Here is a 27,833-nt window from a genome sequence, read left to right on the forward strand (position 1 = left end):
TGAAGTTGCATCGGCGAGACGTATTATGAAGAGCGTTTGCTCAATGGGCAGACGTCGCGTTTGGCTGATGTTTGGACGCTCAGCACGGTCTCTCTACAGCTTATATTAACCTTTATAAAGCTCGTATCCTTCAATTAGTATAAATATCTCCATATCTATAGTCGAGTATTTACTTAAATCTGATAGGAATAAGGCAATATCACAACAACAAAAACAATATACTACCACTCAAGAGCTTATTATGTGTGGACAAAATAAAGAGAGACACAGTTCATCATCATAAATGTATTTTCAGCAGTAGCCAAAAGAGCCCCAGCACAAAAACAGCTTCATGGAAGTGACATTTTACAGTTCTATAAGTAATATCACGGATTTGGGGGGAAAAAACACACAAAATGACGCATTAGGAGTAGAATGCCGACGCACGATCTGAGGCCAACATCGGCGAGATGTCTGCGTGCTATCTGGGGTGTGTGTATCAAGGCCCAGAACGAGGGCGCAGATGTACAGTCTTGCACTACTTTTGGAAACACTTCCAGCTGTGCATGAGGAACTTTCACAGCAGAACGCTCCACATTTTTTCACTGAGCTTGTTTCTTTCTACAGGACCTTTAGGGAATTCCCGTTCTCAGAGGCTTTGCTTCTGTGTTTGTTATTGTGATAGAACTTTACCATAACGATGTTTTAAACCTACAGATCAGGCATGGACAACATTTGATTGTATCCGTTTTGTGGGTCACATGATCATCATTAATTTCAGCGTTAGAATAATGACCAATCAGAACAGTAACACACGAAACAACAAGGAATTTGTGTGCTTTCGTTGTCATTTTCTGTATTTTTCTGTCATTATTGTTGTTTCTTTGTGTATTATTCTGTGCATTTTTGGAGTCAGTTTTTGTGTTTATTTTGGGGACAGCACTAAATTATACAGAGGGCCACATGTGGCCCCCGTACCACCAGTTTCCCATGTCTGATATAGATATGCTGCTCTCCAACAGTATGAATTTTTTTTTGCACCTTCATATCATTTGCCATGAGAGAAACATTACATTTGACAAAGTTTAGGTGAAATCTGTTAAACAGTTGAACGTCTTTACTGCATTTTGCTCCTGTGTTAAAGATTTGTGATATTACCGATATATGGATTTAGATTGTGATGAATAATGGCCAATGGTTATTTTCCTAAATAAAAGAGATGCTCCAGCTGTTAGTCGATGTATTGTACACACAAAAATATTTGATTCAGGCATAATTAGTGGGTGTGTGATTAAGCACTTTATGTGTACAGGTAAGCAAGGGACAGGTAGGTGAATGAAAAGAGACAGTGATCAATACAGATCAATCAATAAAGGCTGCTGAAGTAAATATATTTATTGTACAAACACTAAAGTCAAAGCTTCAGTCGGTTGTCTCCTGCTCTTATTGCTGGGATTGTGTCCCTTCAAAATGACACGCATGACACCTTCACAACATGTTAATAGTCCACGAAACTTCTAAGAATCTTTTTATTGCCACACGGAGCAATTCAGTTCACAGATGGCAATAAAATATTTACGACGTTTAAAAGTGACAACTTGATGTTACTACAATAGGTTTAAGCATTTGGCAGAATTTGTTTAGAACACATTAAAAATGAATTGTTTAAAAAATAGATGTGTTCACATAGACTTGAAAAAGCATGATAAAGAACAGATTCATCTAAAAAAAAAAAAAGTGATTCATTCACTCATTTCATTTAGACAGGCCATCCTAACTGTGCCTTTAAACTCTCTCCAGATGTAAAAGAACCTCCAAAATGCAGCGTTTCAGAATCCACAATGAGATGCTGCAGACCTTCAACTTATTATAAACATTTTGGATGTACATTAATAACTGTTGTAGAGCAGCTTCCTCCCCCACAGTGAAGCTCCCATGATCCTGATGCCTACACATAGACCCAGAGTGAGAAGAGACAGACCCACAGCAGCAATGTGAGAGTACGGACACACACACACACACACACACACACACACACACACACACACACACACAGTGTTGTTAGAACTATACAACACTAAACCATATATATTGGCCATTGACTACACATTGTTGGTCCGTTTGTAAGTGCAACAGTTATGTTTAGTTTCTAATATACTGTAGATGTTTGATTGACTACAGTGGCGTGTGTAAGTTCATAAGTGAATCTCCAATGTCTATAAAGGATCTTGGTTTTGGTTTGGACTGACGCTAACTGAGTGATGGAATGAATGTTAATAAATCACTGATTCATTGATTGATCGATTGTTTGTGTTTAGAGATGGAGGAGCTGATGCGATGTGTGTGTCTAACCAAACAAGAGAAAGTCTCACTAGTTTGCGTGTGTATCGTTGTGTAAAAGTCTTTTGTGCATTTGTTGATGGGTGTGCTTCAACCTGTTGTTTATTCTTTCAAATCCGAAGATATACTGTATATGATTTTTTTTTTTTTTAGTCATTCAAATCTAAAATTGAATTAAAATAATATTTAACTAGTTGCAACACATTTACAAATCACCCCACAATGATTAATTGTCCTGGAGCATGAGACATGAGGAGGTTTGTTCACTCCAAAGGCCAAAGGGTCAGTCCAAACACACTGTCACTAATAGCAAGTGGTAGCAGATGTGCACCAAACCGGTTAAACACAAATGAAGGTTTAAATAAAGTTGTGCCAAATTATATGGAGTCCCTAAAGAGTGACCATCAAATTAGTCACTTAACAACAACACACGATGGTTCGTTTGACCTGCAGCATTGCACAAGCTCAGTTCTAAAGAACAGATAAATGCAAGTGTTTTCCATGATGTCATAATCCCAATGTTTATCACTTCTCAGTTGCCTGGGTAAGATTCCTGAGAGAGCTGGAGACAATCTAAAGTAAGCAATACTTTCAAGAACCCAACTTCTGCTGCGAGCTACAAATGCAGCGAGAAGGAACTCTCATGGGTGAAGTCAGCAATGAGAGGCAAGAGACAGCATTTGTCATGAGTCTGCTTAGTTAGTTATGGTTTACCTCCTTATTCACTCCCTGTTCCTTGATTTTGCCTGTTCCTGCCCAGTTTTCCTGCTCTCCACAGCTGCTCCTCATTCCCTCATCAAGTTGGAGGAGGTTATATATACTCCCTCTGTTCTGTCAGTCTCTTGCTAGATGGTCAACCTGTTAAGAGAGACTTCAAACTCCTAGAAAGTATTGAGAGTTCCTGAGATTGATTATTAAAGTGGGGAATTGAGAGTTCCTGTTTTTGATTATGAAGTGTGGAATCTGAGTTCTTTATTAAATAACAAATCCGAGTGGGGAATATTTCAGTTATCTTCCTGGTTTTGTGTGGGGCCCGTTTAGTCAATCTTATTTAGATATTTCAGTATCTGTCTACTCCTTCCTGCGTTGCATTTGAGTTCTTCTGTATACCTGTGATAGCATTCCCTTCACTGGTCCAGTTTGCATGTAAGAGAGAAGCGTGTGAGAGATTCATTTATCGAAAAACATGCAGGAGTTTAGGTTATCAGTGTCAATCGATCAAGGATATAATAAAGTGTTAAAATCTTTGAGGGTGATTTAAAGCGAAATGCTTTCCCTGTGTAAATACTTTGTAGGTAGTGTTTCCTTTATCTGCTGTGAGGGGTTTACTATTCAGTGCATATGCAGAAGTGGTTCAGACCTAAATCGCATAATTTAGTGCAAGTAAAGTGTTTTCAAACTGATCCAGAATCAGTATATTGATTAGGATCTCTTCCAAACTTGAATGGAATCTTCCATGGCCTGAGGGCTATCTTAGGTTAAAATGTCCAAATCTGTTGAGTACTTTTGATTTGATACTGCTAACAGACAGACAAACAGATGCAAGCGCTCGTTCAGCGCAGACTTTCGAAATCGCCCAATTTTGCACGTGTCAAAAGCTGCAGATGGCATGACAAAAACTTGAACTTTAGTTGTAGGTTAATGTCGCAACTCTTCTCCAACCAGATTTGACAGCCATTAATCCACAAACGACGGTAGAAATGACTTTCAAAGATGGTGGACATTCAACATGGTTTTTAAACTCTTAAACCTGGATCAGGATTCAGATCTTGACCAAACTGTATCTCGTGATAGACTTTAGTGGAATGAAGATATCCTGGCGATATCTACAAACTTCAACCTGCTGCCAAATCCACATTCTGGATCGGATCCGTACGAAACTCAACATTTTGATAGCGGTCACAACCCGACATCAATCCACCAAATTTGAATGAAATAAAAACTTATTTAAACTGTATAATACATTTTGAAAGTCGTAAATGGGCTTTCCAATGGTAATTTCAAAAAATTGCTGAGTCAGCAATCTGGATCAGATCCAGACCATGTTAGGTCAGATGTTGAATGTCATAGCCTTACATCATCCTGCAAAATGTTGAACGAATCGATGAAGATCTCATATGAATTTTAGAAATTTTGCCCCATGCTAAAGATTGGCAATTTTTCAATTTTTGATTTTTTTTTGTGACCTTGATCTTCTACCTACCTTCACCAAAATCGAATGGTCTTATCTGTGCACAAAAATCAAGACAGAAAGAAATTGAAGTGGATTCGTCAAAAGTTGAGGACACTATCGCGTACACAAACAGACACACAAACATGACAACCAATATACTTTCAAAAACCGTTTTCGAAAGTAATAAATAAACGATGGGGAAAATATGAGCTCAGGGTGCTAATAATTCTGCACACAACTTTTTAAAAGTACAATTATTTTCAATATTTATCAACTAATGTTTTTTGTTAGAAAAATTACACTTAATGAATCTTTGTGATATTCTCATTATATTTGGAACAAACTATGTGTTCAAATCAAGTCTTTCTATCTTATGAAATTACAGCCATAACAGCTAAATGCCAGAATAGAGGTTTTACATCTTCTTATGGCGTTAGTGTAGAAGCAGAAAAAATGTGAAACATGTAGGTCAGTTGTCCCTGCCCTGCACACTGACCATAGAAGGAAGTGTGTGTGGTGACAGTCTCTGCAGCACTCTGTGAACCTGACCAGCGTGCATGAAGAATAGTCACCAGGAGACCACATACAAGCGGCTTCACATATTTCAGTTTTAGTCTAGGCTTTCATAAAGCTCAGTTACAGTCAGTGTCTCAGCTGTAAATCTTTTAAGAGATAACAGAATGTGCTTTGCTGAAAATAGTTTAAAAATAAATGCCTTTATTGCAATATTTGTACTTTGAACGTACATAACAATGATTGTCTACACAGATCTACTCTTTAACCAGCAGCTGTTTTCAGGAAACAATCAAAGTAACATCTTCAAAAGCGAACTAAACTATTGAAGGAACAGCTTGTGTCTCCTTTTCCATCCAACAATGTTTCACTGTTTGTATGAAGCCTTTCACACATGACACAGTCTGCTCTGCATTACCAGATAGAGCTGCTAATAAATCTACTCAAAAACTGTCCAAACGTCACCAAAATGTAGCCTACATCCAACCTGGCAACCCAGCTTCTGCAGAGATTCACTCTCCTGTCTCTGTTGCTCCTTTTTAATATTTTTCTCACTTTCTTACCTTCGCATGCACAGTAATCAAGATGTTTATTTATTGTTTACTCGTTATTTTTCATTTAGACATATTTATTTAATCATTTTATACATTTAGATAAAATAGAAAACAGGGATCTGTTTAGGACATACTGCTGGACTTAAGGCCACCCTATTATATTTATTTATAGTTAGTTGTAGTTGGCATGTGACCCAAAGATCCTCTTTACCGGAAGACACAAACAGATCGGTATAAAATGGATTAAAGTCATGTTCTGTCATCTTCTGCGCAGATGTGGCTCCCCCGCTCACAGCTGGAGAGACTTTATTTTCTCGACTGGCCTGGGAACGTCTTGGGCGTCCCCAGAGAAATAGAAAGTTCGCAATCTTGCATAGGTTGATTTGTATAGCATACAGCTCCTTTCCTGTGAAGCCTCGCTGTCCGGATGTGTCCTAAGCTCAGTGCTTGGTTTCAACATTTGCTCCAGGCAAAAGTGATAATGCACCTTGTCGTCATGATCATATGACGACCCCTATATGATGCATGAGCACTGGGATATTTCAGACAAATACGTCACTGCATTGGTACAGAATCTAAATGCCATTGCACTCCATTATACAACCACTAACACCACCGCTCTCCCTCATTCCTGGGTTTCTTTCTTCCCAACTGGTTTAAAGCTGCTGGAGATGGCTATTGTTTAGGGCTCATAGATCAATAAATACAAGATCATTTGCTTAAAAAAAAAGATGTAAGGTTGAAATTTGCACTCAAAAGTTTGTTTTGATCTCCACTGTAAAAGGCAAGGCAAATGTATTTGTATAGCACGTTTCATATACCGTACACAAAGCAACTAAATGTGCTTTACTGTACATGATCAAAAAGTGCAACAGAAAACATTCAACAGCTTTAAATCAATAAGAACATTAAAGTCGGCAACAACGACAAAAAAAACATTTAAAATCATCAGTAAAAACATTTAAAATCATCAGTAAAAACATTTAAAATCATCAACACTAAACATTCTCTCATTGACATTGTAGGAAACATTTGTTGCATTGCATTGTGGAATGTGGAGTCCATGTAGACATGGAGTCCATGTGGAGTCCATGTAGATACTGGGTTTTCTTGTGTTTGCCCCAAAAACTCTGACAGTGTGACTTCCCCACACATTTCTGATGTTTTCACTGAAAGCTGCAACAAAACTATGAAGGATGTTTATTTTGGAGTTCGAAGGGAAATATATGAATCCAGTTGAAATTAAATGTGTGTCAGAGGAAGGTGATATCACTGGGAACAATGGGATCAAACTTGGAGAAAAAGGAGCGCAGCTCCTTGCTTCAGCAGGCAGTGAAACTGTTCACTGCTATAATTGTGGAGTTTTTCTCTACAATTATAGCAGTATAGTAACAACTTTAAAAAGTTTTTTTTTAAGATGTTGGGTAGAAGGAGGAAAAATGTGAGACACTGTGATCCAACTGCAAGTTGATGAGGAATTGCCAACACATAGCAGAAGTGCTCCCTGCCTTTGTGCCTTTAAGCCTTCCTTCCTACTCAGTGCCCTTTCAAAAAACAAGGCAGCAGATACAAAGTCACACTTGGCTCCACCTCTTACTTTTGTCAGTTGGAAAGATAACTTCCCATAAGGATTTGAACCAAACACGATGTTTGCAGTGGTATGAAGCAAAAACAAAAGACAATTGAGTCATTTACATCATGACACCTCATGATTGTAGTTTCATGTTTGTGGAAGTCTCAAAAGAAGGGAAACAGGATTTGTTCCTTTTCCTAAGTGGATTAGCGTGAGTGTGATTCCTTCATGCCGAGGACTGATTGGTTTGAATTTAGACCACTGTGATGACACCAGTATGTTTTGGAGAGACAAAAATGGGTAAAAGAAGGGGTGGCGAGCAACTATCTAATGCAACTTGACAGGAGTGAGCACAGTCAGTGAGTTGTCTGTTTGCTATACAGTGGGAAATTATTTCAGCAGCTCTGGCCCAGTGCTTAGCCAAACGTGGTCAAATAATCTCAACCGAGTACTGACCTCATCCATCAGGAACACCAGAGAGATGTACTGTATGGTACTAGTCATGTAAACATAAAGAGTAAGACACATTACTTATATTGTGGGAACTTAGTTAGAACCAGACATGGTCCTGCTAGTGAGACTGGCACTAGGACCCGGAGGCGGAGTAAATGCGTCCCCGCACTGCATGTACAGGCTGTAATATCACCATGTTTATCATTTTACCAGTTGTTAGAGCTACTATTTTTTTTTACCAGGGATCAACTATTTATTCCTGGTGGTTGTTTTCCAGAGTTTTATTGGGCTTTTTACCAGTGATCAGTTCCTATCTCTCTTCCGCTCTGCGGTCCAAACTGAAACCGTGTGTTATTGTTGAGCTGCTGCTTCAAAATTACAATCAAAATAAAAGTGAAAACAGTTCCCATGTGTGGTTGTCTGTGATATAGCTGACAATAAAAGGTTGTTGTGTGTGTTCTCCCAATAGACGTGATATGTCATGTTCACCAACCCTCAGACCTAAAGCAGAATTATCTAAAGCAGAATAAACCGGTTTTCCATGTAAACCTCAGTTCGGGAATTACTATTTCCATGTAAGCACAAAGCAGGACACTTTATATATATATATAGCTAATTCAGAATTTTAAAAAAACATCACGTAACCGTGGCCACTGACTCAAACCTGTGTCCAAAGTTCAAAAGACAGGATCCTTAATACAATGCTATGAATGATCAGTCAGCAATTATGCGCTGCAAGCTGGACTCTAATCTTTCAAACAGCTCGAAAATATGGTTAATGATTGATTTTTGGCTCCAATTTCCTGCTCAACAACTAAATATGAAATATGACTGCTCTCATTGGATCTTTTTTTGAAATCTCACAGTGATTTAAAGGGGACATATCATGCTAAATCCACTTTTTTAGCCCTTAAATGCATTTTGTTGTATATTTAGAGTGTTTAGAAGCACAGAAAAGTTCAAATTAATCTCTTCAGGTGCTCCGTTGATATCTTTATATTCTGTTTTGGTCATATTTTTCAATCTGTTTCGATTTTTCGATTCTCTATTACGTTTACATTAGCAGTTGCACCGTCTTCATGTTAGCGCTGTGTGACCGTTTTAGATCCTTGATGATATGGCCTACGTGGTTTAATTTAAGTCTAAAGTTTTCATTAGTCATTTCATTTTGCCGTTTTTGTCTCCGAAAAGACTATTAAAATGCATTTCGTGACATTAGCTTGGCGCTAGCGTTAGCTCGGTGCTTGTGTTAGCTCACTTGTTAGGGTTCTGCAGGTTCATCATCTTCATTTTCATCTCGCTCCACCGGGTCAGACTCTGGCTCGAACATGTAAAGCTGGATGGACAAGTCTTCTGTTGTTGACATTGTGTAAATAACGTGTGAATAAACTTTTTCTGCGCCACTACATAGCCATATCTCTTCTATCAAACTACATAAATGGCCGAACAGGGTGGAGTTGAACCGAGTGTCACCTCTGCAACCTGGAGAGGGGGCGGGGTATGAAGTGTCTCATTTGCATTTAAAGAGACCACACCAAAACGAGTTGCTCTCAGAAGCACATCAGAAAAGGGATAGAAAAGGGGTCTGGGGAGCTATAATAATGAGGAATTCAGACCCAAGCAGTGCAGTTCCGCTTTATATAGACCACAACTGTATGATTTATATGTAAAAAGGAAGGATTTAAAACCATGATATGTCCCCTTTAAACAAAACAATTTAGATTTTAGAATAATGACCAATCAGAGCATTAACACAGGAAACCCACAAATACTGTGTTGTTTTGTGCGTGTTCCTTCTCATTTTGTTTGTTTTTCTTGTTTTGTGTGTGTTTGGAGTTACTATTTCCACCAAAGGAGCTCATATTTTCACGTGTTTATTTTTTTGTTTGTCATTTAGTAGGATAACATCATTAGTATTTTTCAGATTTTGACTAAACTTTAACCAAAGAGAGACCTTAGGCCATGAGAGATTTTGTTACATTTTTTAGAAAATCTGGATCAATATACTGATTTTTGGATCAGTTACAAAAATCAAATCATCATTGGCAAAATTTCAGAAATCCATATCTCGGTTTTTAATTGAATGATCTTTATGAAAGTTATGTTGGATTGGTTCCTCAATTATCAACTGAAATTAATCTAGATCAGATCCAGATTGTGCATTACATTGTGACTATTTTTGAAAAATGTTGATGTCTTTTTGTGTTTTTGTTTTGTCATTTTGTGTTTTTTGGAGTCCTTTGCTGTCTTTTTGTTATATTGTTGTTATTATGTCTATGTTAGTTGTCTTGTGTGTTTTTGGCTCTCATTTTGTGCATATTTTGGAGTCATTTGGGTGCGTGTTGAGTTTGGGGGCTGAGGGCCCGCATGTGGCCCCCGAGCCGCCTGTTGCCAAAGTCTGTTTTAAATTAAAGGCCCATGAAGCGGATCCCGCGGGGTCATTTGAGTTCATACAAGAATAAATTGAGGCAGGAAGAACACACACACACACACACACACACACACACACGCACACACACGGGAAGAGGAGGTGGAGGCAGGCTGTTGAGGGCGCGTCTCTTCCTCCCAAACTTTGTGCAGAGTTCATTTGTTCTTCAGCTGTAATGGGGGAACGAAAGATGAACCCGTTGCTAAAATGGGCTTTGATCCTCCTGGTTCTGGCCTCCCTGATCCTCAACATTGTCCTGTTCGCAGTGCACTCTGGCAGGGCGCCAAAATGCTCCTCTGCGCGCCATGCACCCGCTGAAGGGCAAACACGACCCGCGCAGCCGTGTGTTCGCAGACCTCACCCAGGATGAGTACACCCAGGTCCAGCGCTACATGGAGAGGCAGAAAGACCTGGACATCTCCACCAAACAGAACACCCTCCCCTCAGAGAACTTCTTGTTCATGATCGACCTCTCCGTCCCCAACAAAGCGGCTGTTTTGGCTTATTTAGATGGAAAAGGTCCAAAACCGGAGAGACAGGCCACGGTGGTGGTCTTCTTCGGTAAGAGAGGCTACATCAAGGAGTACTTAGTGGGACCGCTTCCTCAGCCCACCTACCACAGAGATGTGACCCAGGAGAGATACCAAATGGATTTGCCCATCAGCAAACGACTGGTCACAGTGGGCGAGTATAATTTACTCTTCTCCTTCATGTTAAAAGAAGTTTTTAACAAGATTGGTGTGATCGTGGAGGAAAGTTTTGGAGAAAAGTGCTGTGATGGGTTCGAGCAGATGCCGCGCGGTGTGCGCTCCGGGGACAGAACGACGTGGATGTCGTTCTTTAGAAGCATGGACGGGATGTACGTCCACCCCGTGGGATTCGAAGTGCAGTTCAACCACCAGAGCCTGAACATGTCCCAGTGGAGCGTGGAGCGCGTCTTCTATAACGGACACTATTTCGACAGCGTGGACCACCTGGTGACGGCTTATAATGAAGGCAAGGTCCCAAAGATCGTGTACAAACCCACGCCGGATTACGCGTCCCTGAAGCCTCGGAGCAAACCTCTGCAGGTCGGCCCGTTGCAGTTCAACCTCGAGGGGAGTCGCTACAGCGTGGACAACAACCACGTGCTCTACCTGGACTGGAGCTTTGCCTTCGGCCTCAGCTCCGCCTCGGGGATGCGCGTGTTTGACGTGCGCTTCAAAGGAGAGCGGATCGTCTACGAGCTGAGCGTCCAGGAGGCCATGTCGGTGTACGGCTCCGTCACTCCCGGAATGATCGTCACCAAGTTCCTGGACGCCAGCATTGGAATCGGTCGCTTTGCGCACGAGCTGACGCGCGGCGTGGATTGTCCGTATCAGGCCACGTATGTGGACACGTACCGATACATCGACGTGGACCAGCCCATCAGGTTCAGGAACTCCATCTGCATCTTTGAGCACAACATGGGCCAGCCTCTGAGGAGACACTTCGCTGACTTCTACCATCACTCGTACGGTGGGATGGTGAACAGCGCCCTGGTCGTCAGGACCATCACTGCCATTGGGAACTATGACTACATGTGGGACTTCATCTTCTACCAGTCGGGCTCAGTGGAGGCCAAGGTACACGCCACAGGTTACATCTCCTCCTCATACCTGGTGAATGGAAGCCTGAGACATGGACATCAGGTGGCAGAGAACGTGCTGGGCAACATCCACACGCACTTCATCAACTTTAAGGTGGACCTGGACATTGTAGGTTAGTTTTAAGCATGAAAACACTTTACACACATGGTCTGTGTCCGTCTCATGAGTGAGCTCTTCTATATTAAAAAAAAAAAAATGCATGACTTTGATTCACACGATAGTGCACGACTGTACTTCAACATATAAGTCAAAATGCTCAAAAATGGCTGGCACTGAGGGGGGTAGAAATTCTGAAAATGGCTGGCACTGAATGAGTTAAAGGTGTAGAGGAGGATTTTCCCAAAGTTTAGAAAAGAAATGTCTCTTCACTTTTTAAAAAAATGCACAATTGCCACACTCTAGCTGCTCCCAAGAGGGAACTCCTATTGTACGAGTGCAAGAGAGCGTGCACGAGTCCAGTTTTCCTCGTGAAAAGCTCTGTTTACAAGTTGGTGTCGGCATCGCTTACTTATGAGAATGGCGAGCTTCAATAAATGGTTGAAACCGTAGCTCATGAGACACAAATACTTGTGAAGGTGCGTTCACACGTAAATGGACTATAAATGGTAAATGGACTTTATCACCACACTGAAGCAGACTCAAAGCGCTTTACATATCAGCTCATTCACCCAATCACTCTCACATTCACACACCAGTGGGACAGGACTGCCATGCAAGGCGCTAGTCGATCACTGGGAGCAACTTAGGGTTCAGTGTCTTACTCAAGGACACTTCGACACATAGTCAGGTACTGGGATCGAACCCCCAACCTCTCGATCAGAAGACGACCCTCTACCACCTGAGCCACGGTCGTAACGCGACCGTAGCGACTGCAGTCACTTCAATCGCTTGAACATAGTGGCGCTTTTTGGTCACTTCATCACTCCAATGACGTGATGACCAGGGAACTGTGTGTGTGCGTGTGTGTGTGTCTGCTGACAGGGGAAAGGGAGGGTTGATCACTTCTTCTCCGACAGTATCATAGACAGTGCCGCTTTTATGGTTTAAATGGTTAACTTATGGGGTTACTAAAGAATGAGTTCATGCAGAATGTAGGCTTATTCAAGAAGTTCACCGCTTTAATTTTGCCCTGGTAAATTCAAGAGGTCCTTGCTGGCTGCAGACCTCCGCTGCAGCCGTCTCACTGTAGCGAGTGGGAGGGGCTGCTGCCTCGGCTCTACAGACAGTAACGGCCGGCAGAGTTGTCGCATGAAGTCGCTTAAAAAGTTCAAATTTTTCAATTTTGGGTGTCTAGGTCGTGCTTGACTAGTCACTCAAATCACGCAAATCACGTTGCTTGAAGGGAGATAACTTGAGGTTGCGTTATTTAGAATCATGTGAATGTAATCTAGTCGCTTCAGTCACTCAAGTCGCGTTCGGTATGAACGCACATTTAGTGTGCATGCGCAGCAAGCAAAAACAAGCTGGGGACGAGCACATACAATGGCCTTACGTCAGAATGATTGACAATTAAGAGGACCAATAGTCTAGATGAATTGGAAGCCAAAATAACATCCTCCACAATACCTTAAGTATTTTTATAGCTTATTTTGTAACAAAATGCTTGTTTTAGGAGTTGCTGCTATCACTGCTTCTCGGAAGAGCATGAAAAGCACTGTTAGATGATGACTGAGTGTGTCCTAGCACAGACCTTTCCCTAAACAAGCCACACTACAGAACTCACTCACACGTGCTGTCCCTCATAGGAGAAAAAAAGCCAAAAGTGGCACATATTGTGCAGCTGTTTGTTAATAAATGTGCCTGTGTGGCGTTTTGCATCAGCAAATTTAACCCATAATTGTCTGTCTGGCTAGACTTAATTTGAAACGTAATTATTATTATCGAGATTCATATTGTATATCGCCATTTTGAGAAAAAATATTGAGATATGAGTTTTGTTCCATATCGCCCAGCCCTACATCCAATAACTAACCTAAAAACCACAAAACACTGCCAACTATAACCAAATCAACAGGAACACAGAGGTTATAGCAGTAATCTGCAGTCCATCGTAAAATAACAGACTGACATCAAGCCAAGGTGTCTGCAGCGCCCTCTTCCTCCTACACTTTTATCTCAGATCTGATCTAAAGGTCACATTCATCATCAGTGTTGTTGATTCATGAATCTCATTCCCTCTGTGATCGCTCTGCTCGCTCTCCTGACAGGTGTGAAGAACGTGTTCCAAACCAAAGACATGGAGTTTGTTAATGTCTCCCTTCCATGGATGCCTGAACATTATGCCATGGTCCCTCATCTGGTAGAGAATCAGCTGAACACGGAACAGGTCGCTTCACTCATCATTCCTTCATGTGTTTTTTTTACATACATTTACCTCAATGACAACCTGCAGTTAACATTTATGTTGAATGTTTCAAGGCTAAAGATAAACAGAAAATTAATCTACACCTTTAATTGTCACTGTTTTAAACTTTTGTTTGTTTACTCATATAAAAAAAAAACGAGTGATTCAAGTGATTTCTAAAAGTCGACCTCATTGTAGTTTCATTATATGATTGTTGTTTGTGTAAAGCACATTGAATTGCCTTGTGTTTAAAATGTGCTATGGTGGCGTAGTAGTTAGCATGTCTGCCTCAAAGCGGAAATGTCATGTGTTCAAGCTCTGGGGTGGACACTTGGGTCCTTTCTGTGTGGAGTTTGCATATTCTCTCTGTGCTTTTCTCTGTAACTCCAGCTTCCTCTCACCATCCAAAAAAACAAATATTTACTGGATTGTCTCTAGATTGTGTGTGTTTGTGTGTCTTGCCCTGTGATGGACTGGTTCCTTGTACAGGGTGAACCCCCGCCTGAAAATGGATGGATGGGTCATATGTGCTATACAAATACATTTGTGTGTTGTTAAAAACTCCGAAAATCTGTTGTCTTTTGCAAACTTGCTTTCACACTAAGAATATCTTCAGTATAATTCCACTAACAGCTAATGAACATGTTACCTGCTTTTTTATGTTCACTTTTCTTTCAAATAACCTTAAAGTGCGTAAAGACTATTTTACTGTTGGTAGATAAAGTTTAATGGTTTTAATGGGGCTGTGTTTAATCTGTCCACTTTGACCATTTGACAGGAGGCTGCCCTTCGTTATGACACAAAGACTCCTCGATATCTCCACATTGCAAGCCCTAAAACCAACCGCTGGGGCCACCAACGCTCGTACAGGCTACAGGTGGTGAGCTTCACGGGAGAACACCTTCCAGAGAGCCAACCTGAGGAGAAATCCATGTCCTGGGCCAGGTAGGAAAGGACATACAGTACGTACAGTATATACAGTTAGTGTATATATTTAAATTAGGGATGTAACGATTCACTCAACTCTCGATACGATTCGATTCACGATACTGGGTTCACGATACGATTTTCTTCCGATTTATTTTCCAAAATGGGAATGTTGACAAATGACTGAAAAATATTCCTTTATTTTTTTGGGGAAAATACTATACTATTTTCCTTTTATTTTTCATTGTCAAAAGAATCCCTTGATAAACTATTCAAAATGATGCAATTTAACTAAAAATAAATCTTGAATGAAATAAATAAAGAAATAATACAAATGAAGAAGAAACCTATTAATTTAAATTCTGGTTCTATAGTAAACAATTCAAAACTGCATAATAGTTCTTTTTCTTTTTAAAAGTGCAACTGAAAATGTATTTTGTGCCTTAACAATTGGACTTTAAAAAAAAACCAAAAACAGTCATTTTACTGTATTTAAGTCAAATATTTGTTTAGACCAGCAGAGGGCGCTGGTAACCCAGTAGTCGGTTGGCATGCAGTTATTCCACCAGTGAAGAAGAGAAGCTATGCTAGCAGACAGAGCTAATAGAAAAACGTGACTTTTACAGATATTCACGTAATATTACAGATATTCTTTTGGTGCTAAAGGAGTAAAGAATCATTTATGAGGATGTTTAACAGTAAATGGCGGCCAGAAAGAAAATAGTAGCAGATTCTGCCCGTCACGTCCGCTTCTGGAAGGATAAATATATTTAAAAAAAGTACTGCGATTCAATTTTTAGAGCATCGATGTGAACCGTGGTACCTATGAATCGATTTTTAACTGCCTTACGATTAATCGTTACATCTCTATTTTAAAGCCTATTACAGAATAATCTTTTGCACGAAAATGAAGCCATTTATTTTCCAAAATACCTGTATTTCAACGTGAAACCTAATTTTGCTGCAGTCACATCTTTACATATTGACCATCGCTTTCAGGGAAACTGTGTGGTTTTAAAATTGTATTTTTATTAAGAAGAGAGAGGATGACAAGACCTCACGGTACATATCAGAAAGCATCACACGTCACCGAAAATGTGCATGAAATCCAATCACAGTGAACTACGTCTTTGGACATGAGGGAATTCTCATCAATATCATTTGTAAAAAGGACTTTGTGCAACCGGTGAAACACTTAAAAACCAGCCACTAGTTACAATGCGTACCTGAACACACAAAGCACAATTCAGCAGAGAATGAAAATACTAAATTAATCAACATCAAAACACCTCCAGTTATTGTGAAAACTAAAAAGCTAACAAAGTACAGAAATCATCAAAGTCCATGAAACATGAATAAACCAACTGTGTGATATCAGGTACGAAGAGACAAGGAGTGATCAAGGAACAGGAGAAAAATGAACCAAGGCGTGAAAGAAACACATTTCCACATTTTAAAATAAATTGTACCACATTCCACATATCACATGCCCGCTTCCTTTACTGTTACTCCACCACTGCTGCAACAAACCATGAAACAAACCAATACACTGAACTTTTTCCAGCTCCATTGTTGTAATATGGCATCATGGTGTTTTGAATGAAACCTTAGTTAGTTAGTTAGTGTGCAAGCTTTTGTGACTGCTCAAGTAGTGCGTCCATATTGCCATCACAACAGTCCTCCGCTCCCCCTTTTTTTTCCTTTTGCTTATCTGCCATTTTGTATGTATGGAGCTATTATTGTAACAAAACTATTTGTGTGTACGTAACACAATCCGTGTGTCTGTACCCTGATCTGTGTGTGTGTGTTTCAATACGTGTGTAGAATTAGGATTTATAAACAAAGTTGTCTGTGTGTAATCCATTCTGTCCGTCTGTAATCAAATCCGTATGCGTGTGTCATCAAACCGAGACATTCAATTGGCTGTCTCTGTGCACTTGACTTTTGGAACACAATACGATCTGTAACATTTTAACGCTTGTATCTCGTGCAATACCGCTAGGAACCAGCAGTGGTCGCTGGTACTAAGTGACAGGCCCAGTCCAATCGAAGGCCAACTTCATACGACACTTTTTTTTCCTCACTATCTCCTGATCTTCTGCTCTAAGTATATTTATTATCAATTAAATTCATCTCTTGTTCTCTCAACTGTCTCCTTCAATGTTCTTCTCTCCACCTCATATTGTTTACATTCCATCATAACATGTTGTACTGTCTCAAACATCCCACACTGTTCACTGTTCCCATCTTTATGTTTTCCTATTTTATTAAGCGTCCCGTTTCACCCAGTGTGTCCAATCCTTAACCGTATCAATATAGTTTCTTTTTTTTTTTTGGTTTCTTCCTAGTCTTTTATCTTCCCCAACCTGTTTCTGTATTGCAAACAGGTCTCTACCTGTATCTTGAAATTTCCACCTTTTTATTATATGTTTTTTGACTCGTGTTCTCCCCTCAGCTTTGCTCAACTTAACTGAAAATTCTATCATTTTAATTTCAGAAACTGCTTTGCTAAAATGTCCACCTTCTCCAAGCTTCAGTTCCTACATGAGCTGGAACCCAGACAAAACTCACATTCTGTCCTGTTTTATGGATTTTAACTGTTTATTTTAAAAATCAACTCCTGCTTGCAAGATTTAATTGATAAAATACTTGTGAGTGCTGCCCAGCTATCTGATGCTATCACTGCCTTCCTCACTTTATATATTGTTATATATTGCAACGCCATTATTATTGCTATTAACTCCACTGCATACACTGACAGATGGTCTGTATATCTTTTCTTAATGTGTACTTTCCTAGCAGGAATATATACTGCTGCCTCACAGCGACCCATCTCAGGGTCTTTTCAACCATTGGTAAAAACCAATGTATTGCTATTGTATTTATCATTTAAATATTTTTGAGCTACATATCCCACTTCATGCTGTTTCTTTATTGCCTTCAGTTGATTTTTAATATCAAAATCTGCCACTGGCATTGCAAATAACTGGGAGGGATACTGGACAGTGGGATTGTGTTACTAAAACAAATTTGTGTCAATCCTGCCTGTTCCCCGATCACATGACCAATACACCCAAAACGATTTTGTTATTAGAATCATATTCTGTCTTATATAATCACACCTTAATTAGCACAGTATTTTATGATCTTTCAGGGTTCAAGGCAATGGTTGAAAAACACCTTATGTAACGTCTTTTATAACACCTGAAACCACAACTGTTTGCACTTCTCACATCTAATTGAGATATAATCATATTTTGTATTCATTAACTGATCACTTAATCATGATTCATTTATGCCTCTGGTAAAAGTCCACAAATCGAAGGATGTCTACTTGGTATATAATCACGATGCAGAAATCATATGTTAGGGCAAACATTTGAGACACCAACTCAGGTTGTATTCTTTTGTCCTCCTTGATTTACCATTTAATTAATCATGTCATTATTGCAACTACGAAGCATATCTCTCATTTTTCCTCTGTGTGACTCTTTTTGGTTTTTAAGGTACAGCCGTACACTAAAATTCCACTAACAGATTTACATATGTGTTTATGCTCCCAACAATCTTTTAATATATTCTTGATCGGATGCGATATTCCATGTCCCCTGATATTTATTTCAACCTTCTTAGTCTTAATGGTTGTTCATTCATCTCGACTTGTACTGCTGTAACTGGGGAAGTTTTAAACGCTCCACTACATTTCCTTAGTTGTACTTTGAATATTTTAAGATGAGTTTCTGCTGCCGACGTGTAGGCTATACGTCCATAGTCTTTTGCTGCTCTCATAATAGCCTGATAGATACTAAAAAGTGATGCTCTCGATGCTCCCCAGTCTCTTCCTGAAACACATCTCAATTGATTATTTACTTTTTTGCATTTGTCTATCATTTTCATCTTCCTCTTCTTCTGCATTTTTGGAGGTGATTTGGTTGGCAAACAACGTCTTATTAATAGGTTAAAGTTAATTAATGTAGTTATATAATGTATAGCCTATAATTAATATGACTTAAAAGTAAAAAAAAAAAAAAAAAAAAGTGTTGTATGAAGTTTGCCTCCGATTGGACTGGGTCTGTCACTTAGTACCAGCCACCACTGCTGGTTTCTAGAATTTTCAATTAAGTTGAGCAAAGCTGAGGGGAGAACACTAACACAAAAAACATATAATAAAAAGGTGGCAAGAATATTAGGAATTTCAAGATAGTATGGTGAAACGGGACGCTTAATAAAATAGGAAAACATAAAGATGGGAACAGTGAACAGTGTGGGATGTTTGAGACAGTACAACATGTTATGATGGAATGTAAACAATATGAGGTGGAGAGAAGAACATTGAAGGAGACAGTTGAGAGAACAAGAGATGTCTTTAATTTATAATAAATATACTTAGAGCAGAAGATAAGGAGATAGTGAGGAAAAAAAAGTGTCGTATGAAGTTGGCCTTCGATTGGACTGGGCCTGTCACTTAGTACCAGCGACCACTGCTGGTTCCTAGCGGTATTGCACAAGATATAAGCGTTAAAAAGTTACAGATCGTATTCGCCAAATGTGTTCCAAAAGTCACGTCCACAGAGCCAATAGAATGTCTCGGTTTGATGACACATGCATACGGATTTGAATACAGACGGACAGAATGGATTACACACAGACAACTTTGTTTACAAATCCTAATTCTACACACGGATCAAGGTACAGACACACAGATTGTATTACGCACACAAATGGTTTTACACATTGCAGTTCTGCACACAGATTGAAACACACACACACACACAGATCAGGGTACAGACACACAGATTGGATTAGTCACAGACAATTTAATTTACAAATCATAATTCTAGACACACAGATCAATGTACAGACACAAATTATGTTACGCACACACAAATAGTTTTGTTACAATAATAGCTCCATAATTTTAACTCTGACTTTCAACAGAGAAAGTCAGAGTTCAGTGATAGGTAAAACATTTTGTGGTTTTTTTTGTAAAATAAATGAAAATTGATTTATGACTTCTACAATAAAATGTTTATTAATGCAGGTGTTTTGATTAGAAAAAAACTGCAATTCAAATTTAAAGAAGGAGCTCCATGGTGTCAGTACTATTTTTTAAACTGCCTGGGGCGCCCCCTATCGGTGCCCTATAACAAGGTGCTGGTGGGCTCCGCGCTGGTGACCCCTTGTCTAACATGTAGAGAATTTATGTCTCGTGTAAGTGAAACCAGTGTTGTTGTCTTTAGTTTCAGATGCTTGGTTTAAAGCTGCTGTTCAACATTAGTGCGGGAAATCGTTTAGCTTGTCGTGAACTCATGTCTATGAGTATTTGCTCTCTGTGTTTAATAAGAAGTTTGGAGTTCAAAACGAACTGAACTGATAAGATCTCCTGAACAACCCGTCCCACATCTTGTCCACAAATCCAAAACAAAAGCGTGTTTCTTCCTCTTGAACACATCTGTTCAATGGTTTGCAATGTTGGGGTTCAATGAGTTTACGTGCTGTTGTTTTTGGAGGAGTTTTAATCGTGCATGAGCTACTGCACGCCTTGATGAAAGGATGCAGGACTGGACACATGAATGAGAGGAGAAGCCTCTCATAGCAGACTGACAGACTTCATTTGGCCATTGGCTTGATGCTCATGCACTTCTACTAAATCCTTTTCAGGGAACGCTAAAGCCTTTCATGCATTCTCCTTTTGTCTGCAGGTATAAAGTGGCTATAACCAAACACAAGGACTTAGAGCGGACAAGCAGCAGTCTGTACAGTCAGAACGATATGTGGTCTCCAGCCGTAGACTTCAGCAAGTACATAGCAGACAACGAAAGCATTGAAAACGAGGTTTGTTTTGATTGAACTTGAATAATTACAGCTAAATAACGCTGGAGAATAACTCAACATTTTTGGCTGCAGGACCTGGTTGCCTGGATAACCACTGGGTTCCTCCACATTCCCCACGCTGAGGACATCCCTAACACGGTTACCGTGGGCAACGGAGGCGGGGTTGTGTTGCGGCCTCACAACTACTTTGATGAGGACCCGTCCATTAACTCTGCAGATGGAGTTTCCATCATCCCGGGAGAGGAGGACAAGTGTGAGAACAACAGGATGGCCTGCTTGTCTCAGGAGAGCTGCAGCCCCGTACTGGAACCTTTCAGCTACGACGGCTTCTCAGGGGTCATGAAATTTGGCGACTGATTCATGGAGCACTGCTGTGAAATATGTAACAGAATACTTTACTGAAATCACAAATGTATGTCTTTGAAAAAAAGTGTTGTTTTAAATCCACAGAAAAAGTCCATTGATTGTACAGTTTGCTGCGGAGGCCTGGGATGAGAATACACATTTAAAGTGTTTAAAAAAATACATCAAGTTTTCACAAAAAGTTGTGATTTTTCTGCTTGTCGGGTTGTGTAGGAGTTGGTGTAGAAAACAAAAGAACCATATTTTAAAAGATGAGTCCTTGTAAATACAACCTTAAAAACTACTACAGATACAACTCAAATCCAGGAAAGTCCAACAAAGGTGTGAATAATCAAGGTCCATAAAACAAAAGCAATTACAGCAAAAAAACAATCAGGAGAACTGCAGTCCAATTTGACTTTGCATCACTCCACCTTCCTCTGCCTGTGCTCCAAGTCTGACCAGTGTGTGTGTGTGTGTGTGTGCGGTGTAAAGGAGTGGGTTCCTCTCCTGTCTCCGGCACTGTATTCCCAGTACTGTTTAAGGGAATGGTTCTCAAACTGCTTTTTTTTTCTCTTTTGCACTCAAAGAACTTTATTATTACTGTTCTAAAATGATCTAAAGTGATTAAACATTTCATTTAATTTTTAGAAGTTTTGAATGATAGTCACAATTTGTACCTTTTCATTAAAAGTTACATTATTTAAACCATTTTGTTGAAATGTTTTTGTAATGGGGGGGGACAACAGAAAAGGTCTGAACCACTTGTTTCAGGTGAGTTTGGTTTTTCTGTCATTTGGATCATTAATAAACCATAGCCTGCATCTTTATTGCTCTTTAGGTCAGTAAGTGGGTCAGTGATTCATTGATTTGCTTTTATTTTTCTTCTCCTAGTAGATATTTCATTCATTAATAATAGACTAAATGAAACTCGTGCTTTTCTGACCTTTGAGGTGATCCGAGCTCTCGCTTAAACACCAGTGCGCCTCCAGCTGGACAGATGTGTGTAGTTCTCTGATGTAATAGCTCGGCATTGCTTCAGGTGTAAGTTCAACTTTTCTTAAAGGCCTTTCCCTCCTACAACCAATAGAACTCTGACCAGATTTGACTAGTCACCTTTGGGCTTCTTGATCTTTTTCAAATATCTAATGACAGACCCAACAGAGAGCCAAACTAATCCAATTACAATCACAGTGGAAGTAATGAAGAACAGCATGACATCCAGACTGTAATAAGCATACCAGGGCAGCTGATAGGACTGTGTGCGCAGATGGGCTGCTCCTTTATGTCTCATCACATATTCAATCCAGAACACTGCCGTGTCCATTGGCTTCATGGGTTTGTCCTGGTGAAGCTGCGACAGCCTGTGCATGTTCTCTTTGTAAGGCTTATTCGGGTCTACAATATTCCTCAAGGCTCGGGTCAGAGAGTCAACATCCAACGCGGTCACCTCAAGCATTTCAGCCACTCCTCGGGCCTTCATCCGCTCGATGTTGTCGTACTGGTCAAAGATGAGAGGAACGCCCAGGATAGGAACACTGTGATAGATGGCTTCATAGATTCCGTTAGTGCCGCCATGTGTGACGAAGGCCTTGGTTTTAGGGTGACCCAGTAAATCGTTCTGAGGCAACCATTTCAGCAGCATTGTGTTGTTTCCCAGACCTTCAGGAGCTTTTCCATTGAATCTCCATACAACCTTCTGTGGAATGTTGGCAAACGCAGAGGCAAACACCTGCATCACTTCAGGGCCCAGGTCGTTCAGCAGAGTCCCCAGAGTCATGATGATTACCCCGTGTTCCCCTGAGCTCTGCACAAACTCCTCAAGTTCCTTCGGAAGAGGATTGGAAGGTTTTACCTGGAAGCCTCCGATGTAGACGACGTTGGGCATGGTTGGACGAGGGTACTCGAAGGTGAAGTCCAGTCGTATCAGCCAAAGATCAGCACCTCGTACGATGGACATGGGGGTAATATCTGCTCCAAAATACTTCTCACAGATGTCCTGGAATGGAGGATTGGACACAGAATAGTACATGTAGAATATCATGCCGTGGTAGATCATATTTTTCAGCCTGGAATAGAAATCCATGCGGTCGGAGTACTGTGAGAACAACGCAGGGATGTAAGAGAGTGGAGAAGGAGCCATGGCCATGTGAGCCTCTCCACTGTACAAAAAGCGAACGTTGAAGACCAAAGGAAGTTGAAGGTAGTGAGCCACCAACACTCCAGTGGTAGACACAGGGTCAGTCAGAAAAAGGTCAAACCCACTTTCCTCAAGCTCCCTCAGCAGAGTCTTGTTCTCAAAGATGCTAATGGCCACTTCGGCCGCAGCCTGCTGGTTCTCTCGAACCATGCTGAAAAGGTTCCTGTAGAACTCAAAGAAAGCCCACAGTGAGCCTCTGTTTCGGCGAATCTTCAGTGACTTCTCTAAAAAGGACGTCATGAAGTCCTGGCTTTCGAGGACTTGGGGCTTGTCTTGTTTCACTGTGATGCTCGTGTAGTACGAAGAGAACTCAGAGACATACCAGCTGGTGGAGGAACGCAGCACCGTGATTTCATGACCACGAGCGCGAAGAGCCTTTACCATCAACTCCATGTTGACCCAATGGCTCCCATCGAACGGATACAGCAGCACCTTTTCACCGCTGCAGGTGAAAGGCAGCGTCGCTAAAAGCAGGACGACGATCAGCCGCACACACAACTCCATCACTGTAGAAAGAGATACAGAGAGATCAGTGAACCACGGCTTGGAAACTTCTACTTATCTGGAGTGTTTGAGAAAGGGACGATTACATCACATCTCAGGTCAAATTACATCAGGACCAAACACCACATGTTGAAGCATGACATTACCAGCTCTGAGCCATTGACCTAACCAGACATTCAACTGGTGGCTCGGGGGCCACATGCGGCCCTCGTTCTTATTCTGTGTGGCCCCAAAAGTTACACCAATACATGACAGAAAAATACACAAAAATGACTGCAAAAACCCCAAAACCCAGTTCTTCCCTCTATTAATGCTCAGATTAATTAGAGAATTTGTAGTTAATCTTGATTAATTCAAATTAATTGCCTAACAATATTTGACACAAGAAGCAAAGTTTTTTTCCAATTGAAATATATTTTGGTTTATGACTGAATTAATGAAAACAGTATATGAGCTTAAACAACAAAATCGTGTATATTATTTTCATTACTGAGTGCTAACATTTGGTGCAATGTGAATAAAGAATATTATGATTGCATTGTTTACAAGGCACAAACTTCCATTTAAGTAAGTTACTGTATATTCATGCTTTTCTAGATTTTTTTGTAAACTTTCCAATACAAATTTGTTTTTGAGTATTAAAATAATAGAACAGCACGTCGCGCAGAGAAGTGGACATTGAAGAGTCTAAAATAGTTGGCTGTTGATGTTTTTTCTGAGCTGTGTTGGTCAAAGTCTTGTGTGTGTTCCTCTACTGGTGCGCCCCCAAACAAATATATGACACTGTTTTACCATCCGGGTGTGAACAAAAGGGGCGCAGATCCAAACTGGGACACGACAAATGGCATATAACTGACAAAGAGGGAGAGGGAACTCCAACACAAGCTGCTGATCACATCAGATTAAAGCAAAACACAAGCTTTGACTTGATCAGAGTCGGATTATTTAACCATTTATCATTTCCTGCACCGAACCAGTAAAGTTATTCAGGTTAAGATATTGTTGTTTAAAAAAAATTATGTCTTTGTATCCAATGAAAAATTGCCTTTTGAGTATTTTTTCCCACATTAAATATAAATCCTAATCTTTGTGAAAAGAAACATGATTTGAACTGAATTCGTTGGTAACATTTTGCAAACCAGAGTCTGTCCTGCTCAGTGTGTGTTGCTCCATGCAAGAGAACGCTAATGATAAAGTAAAGGGGACGAGCTAAGAGGAAACGTCATGTACTTGTTGATTCAAACCCTTAGGGCGACATGTCCACCACTGATAATCTTACCCTGTGACAGTGGTCCTAATCGTACGTGTATGGTAAATGTTTAGTTTGTCCCCAGTTGACCATGACAAAGTGGTTTAAAGGATGATTGTTTAGTTCCTTCAGACTGTTAGAACATCCTGAGAAAGGTTTAGCTTGACCTACTGATGATGTTGTTGTATTAATCATTGCCATGTAGAAAAGTTTGACTTCAAACTATCTCTCTTTTTACTCAGTACACTATTAATTATTGATCTCACTTTTCCTTCTTTTTCTGACCTGGAAAAGACTGTGAAAAGTTTGTAACATTAAGGTCATGTGCAGAGGTGTAAAGCGTACTGATATTTCCTACTCAAGTACAAGTAAGTCATACATAAAATACTAGTACAAGGAAAAAGTTAAACAGTCTTCAAATTAAAAGTTACATTTATTGTTGGTATTAAATCTTGGTACGGTTCCCTTGCATACAGTAAACATCTCATGTATAAACTTTAAAAAGAAAGAGATGAAATCTACCACAATTTGAACTGAATTTATTTTCCACAAAGGCATCTGTATAAAATAAAAAGTTTGTCAAAATGTACAATTCTTTTTTAAATAAAATAACACAAATTAATTTAATTCAAAATAAAACACATTCTCAGGCTCTAAGTATAGATACATCTATGAACTCTAAAACTCCATTCAATGGTGTTTTGGAACCGTGCATGATGTTTAATCTGGTTGGTCGGTTTCACAATGTCTTTTGATCATTTTAAAACAAAAAATAATGATGTACTCAGTAACGGTTGGGTGTGGAAATGTAACGAATGACTTTACTTCTTTAAAACGTACTTACACACAAGTAAAATGACTGATTTAGAAACATACTCAAAAAAATACAAGTACCCTTTAAAGCAACTCAGTTACAGCAATGTGAGTACTTGTCATTTGGATCATTATTTAGGATCAAACTATAAAGATTCATCCTTGATTTTGACAAATTCACATAACTTTCACTATTTTTAGTGTCTGGAAATTTCTTCACCATATATGTGTGAAAAAAATCTTCCTTATGAGAGGAAAACACTGGACATTAGTTTGATGGAGCTTCAGTGAAAGGTGCTATATGAGGCTAAATGTTTAAACTGACTTTAAAGCGACTTCTCATCTTCTCAACCTGGGACTGTGCTCAGCCATATTCTGCTGTGATCCTGTGTTATTTTTCCAGAATCATTAAGCACTGTGTAAAAGCATTTAGCCAAGTATCAGACACAGATCTTTGTCAGCAGATATCAGTAACGTTACCTCAAGTTAGATTGTCAATGAATCAATCATTTGTGTCATAAAAAGCATTTCCATATACACGTTTTTTTTTTTTTTTGTGTTAGATTAGTTGTTGTCAATCACATGTTTTCTTTCCGTAACGTGTAAGAAAAGCTCAGCGTGTTCAGTGATGACATCGGTGGTAGCACTCTGAGAATATCTCCAATTTTTCTTTGTTTTTTTTGGGTTTTTTTTTTTTATATTTACAGCAAATCGCTCAATGCAAGGTCCTGATCGCATTAAAATAGGCACACAAAAGAAAAGGTGTGGATTCATCCTGAAATGTGACACATTACATTGGACACAAGCCTTGTGTGTGGTCATCCAAACATGAATGTTAGTAGAAAGGAGCCACACAAGCCCACAACCAGGCTCCACTTTATGAATAACATATAGACATCGTCCAACATGAACAGAATGCGGCATTTCTTACCTGAAACGTGTGTAGTCTCATGGTTTGTGACTTCTCATTGGAACCAGCAGTTCTTATCAACGACACTGTGAATGTATAACTGTTTAGGACTCTCCTCCTCCAATCTTCTCACACAGAATGCTAAACAAAGCCCCTCTGCCTTAAGCCCTTTATTCCATTATGGATGCATGTTTTTTGGATTTTAGATTTCCCCAGAGTGTCAAAGACCTTTACATTGACGTTTAGTTTTCTTTTTGAATAGGTATGTTACTTTATCAGTGTTGCCAGAGGAAATCTAAAGAACAAATCAGCTCTTTACACATTCAACAAAATGTACTCAATGATTCCATGTGTACATTTACACAGCTTCCATGTTGCAGCACAAGAGCAAGAAAAGTGCTTTTTCTATATTTGAAAACAGTTCAAGGGCCAGAGAAACTTCAAGAAGTTCAGGAACATTTTGAGAACCCTCCATCTAAACGGGTTCAAATGTTTTAATGGTGAAACACCAGCGGCAGCAGCACTTGCATCTCTCCTAACTGATGTTATTCCACTAACTTGGGTTAGGTCTGAGGCCGTGAGTCTTGTCTGACCATATGACCACCAGTGAAGGAGAAGATCTGCATCAAAGCTCATACCCAACATCTTCTATCAGTGGTAATTAACCTTCTTGGAGGTATTGAACCCTGCAAGCTTCATCAAAGCATTGACTGAACCCTTCATCATACGCTTTTAATCTTATGTTTATAGATTGATATTTAAAAGTAAAATTTAACATTGATATAGTAAGTCATCATTTAATAAACGATGAATTAATTTAATTAGCTGTATATACTGCATATGTTACCAGGTTCAAGTATCCAAGTATTTATGGACTGGCTACAAATATGTTTGAGTTCAAACTAAATATTATTCATATGTGGTGATTTCTATATGGACTTGATGAAAACAGATGATTTTATGAATAGAATGTCCAATATGAGCCTTCTACTCAGTTGTTCCAAAGGATCGAGAAGAAGAAGAAGAAGAAGAAGAAGAAGAAGAAGAAGAAGAAGAAGAAGAAGAAGA

The 27,833-nt window shown here is 39.7% G+C and overlaps 1 protein-coding gene and 1 pseudogene across 1 annotated transcript; one reads left to right on the plus strand and one right to left on the minus strand.

The window, feature by feature from the left end:
• The first annotated feature begins 10,065 nt into the window (after positions 1–10,065).
• On the plus strand, positions 10,066–21,800 carry aoc2 (amine oxidase copper containing 2). Its single transcript, XM_028454734.1, is given in 6 exon segments — positions 10,066–10,311; positions 10,313–11,753; positions 13,849–13,967; positions 14,764–14,930; positions 20,615–20,747; positions 20,820–21,800. Coding segments are annotated over 6 exon segments (2,268 nt in total). The 5' UTR covers positions 10,066–10,188; the 3' UTR covers positions 21,105–21,800.
• LOC114468072 (UDP-glucuronosyltransferase 2C1 pseudogene) lies at positions 21,085–26,845 on the minus strand (annotated as a pseudogene).
• Positions 26,846–27,833: the final 988 nt, after the last annotated feature.

The sequence above is a fragment of the Gouania willdenowi genome, chromosome 8 (assembly GCF_900634775.1).
Source record: "Gouania willdenowi chromosome 8, fGouWil2.1, whole genome shotgun sequence".
Lineage (NCBI taxonomy): Eukaryota > Metazoa > Chordata > Actinopteri > Blenniiformes > Gobiesocidae > Gouania > Gouania willdenowi.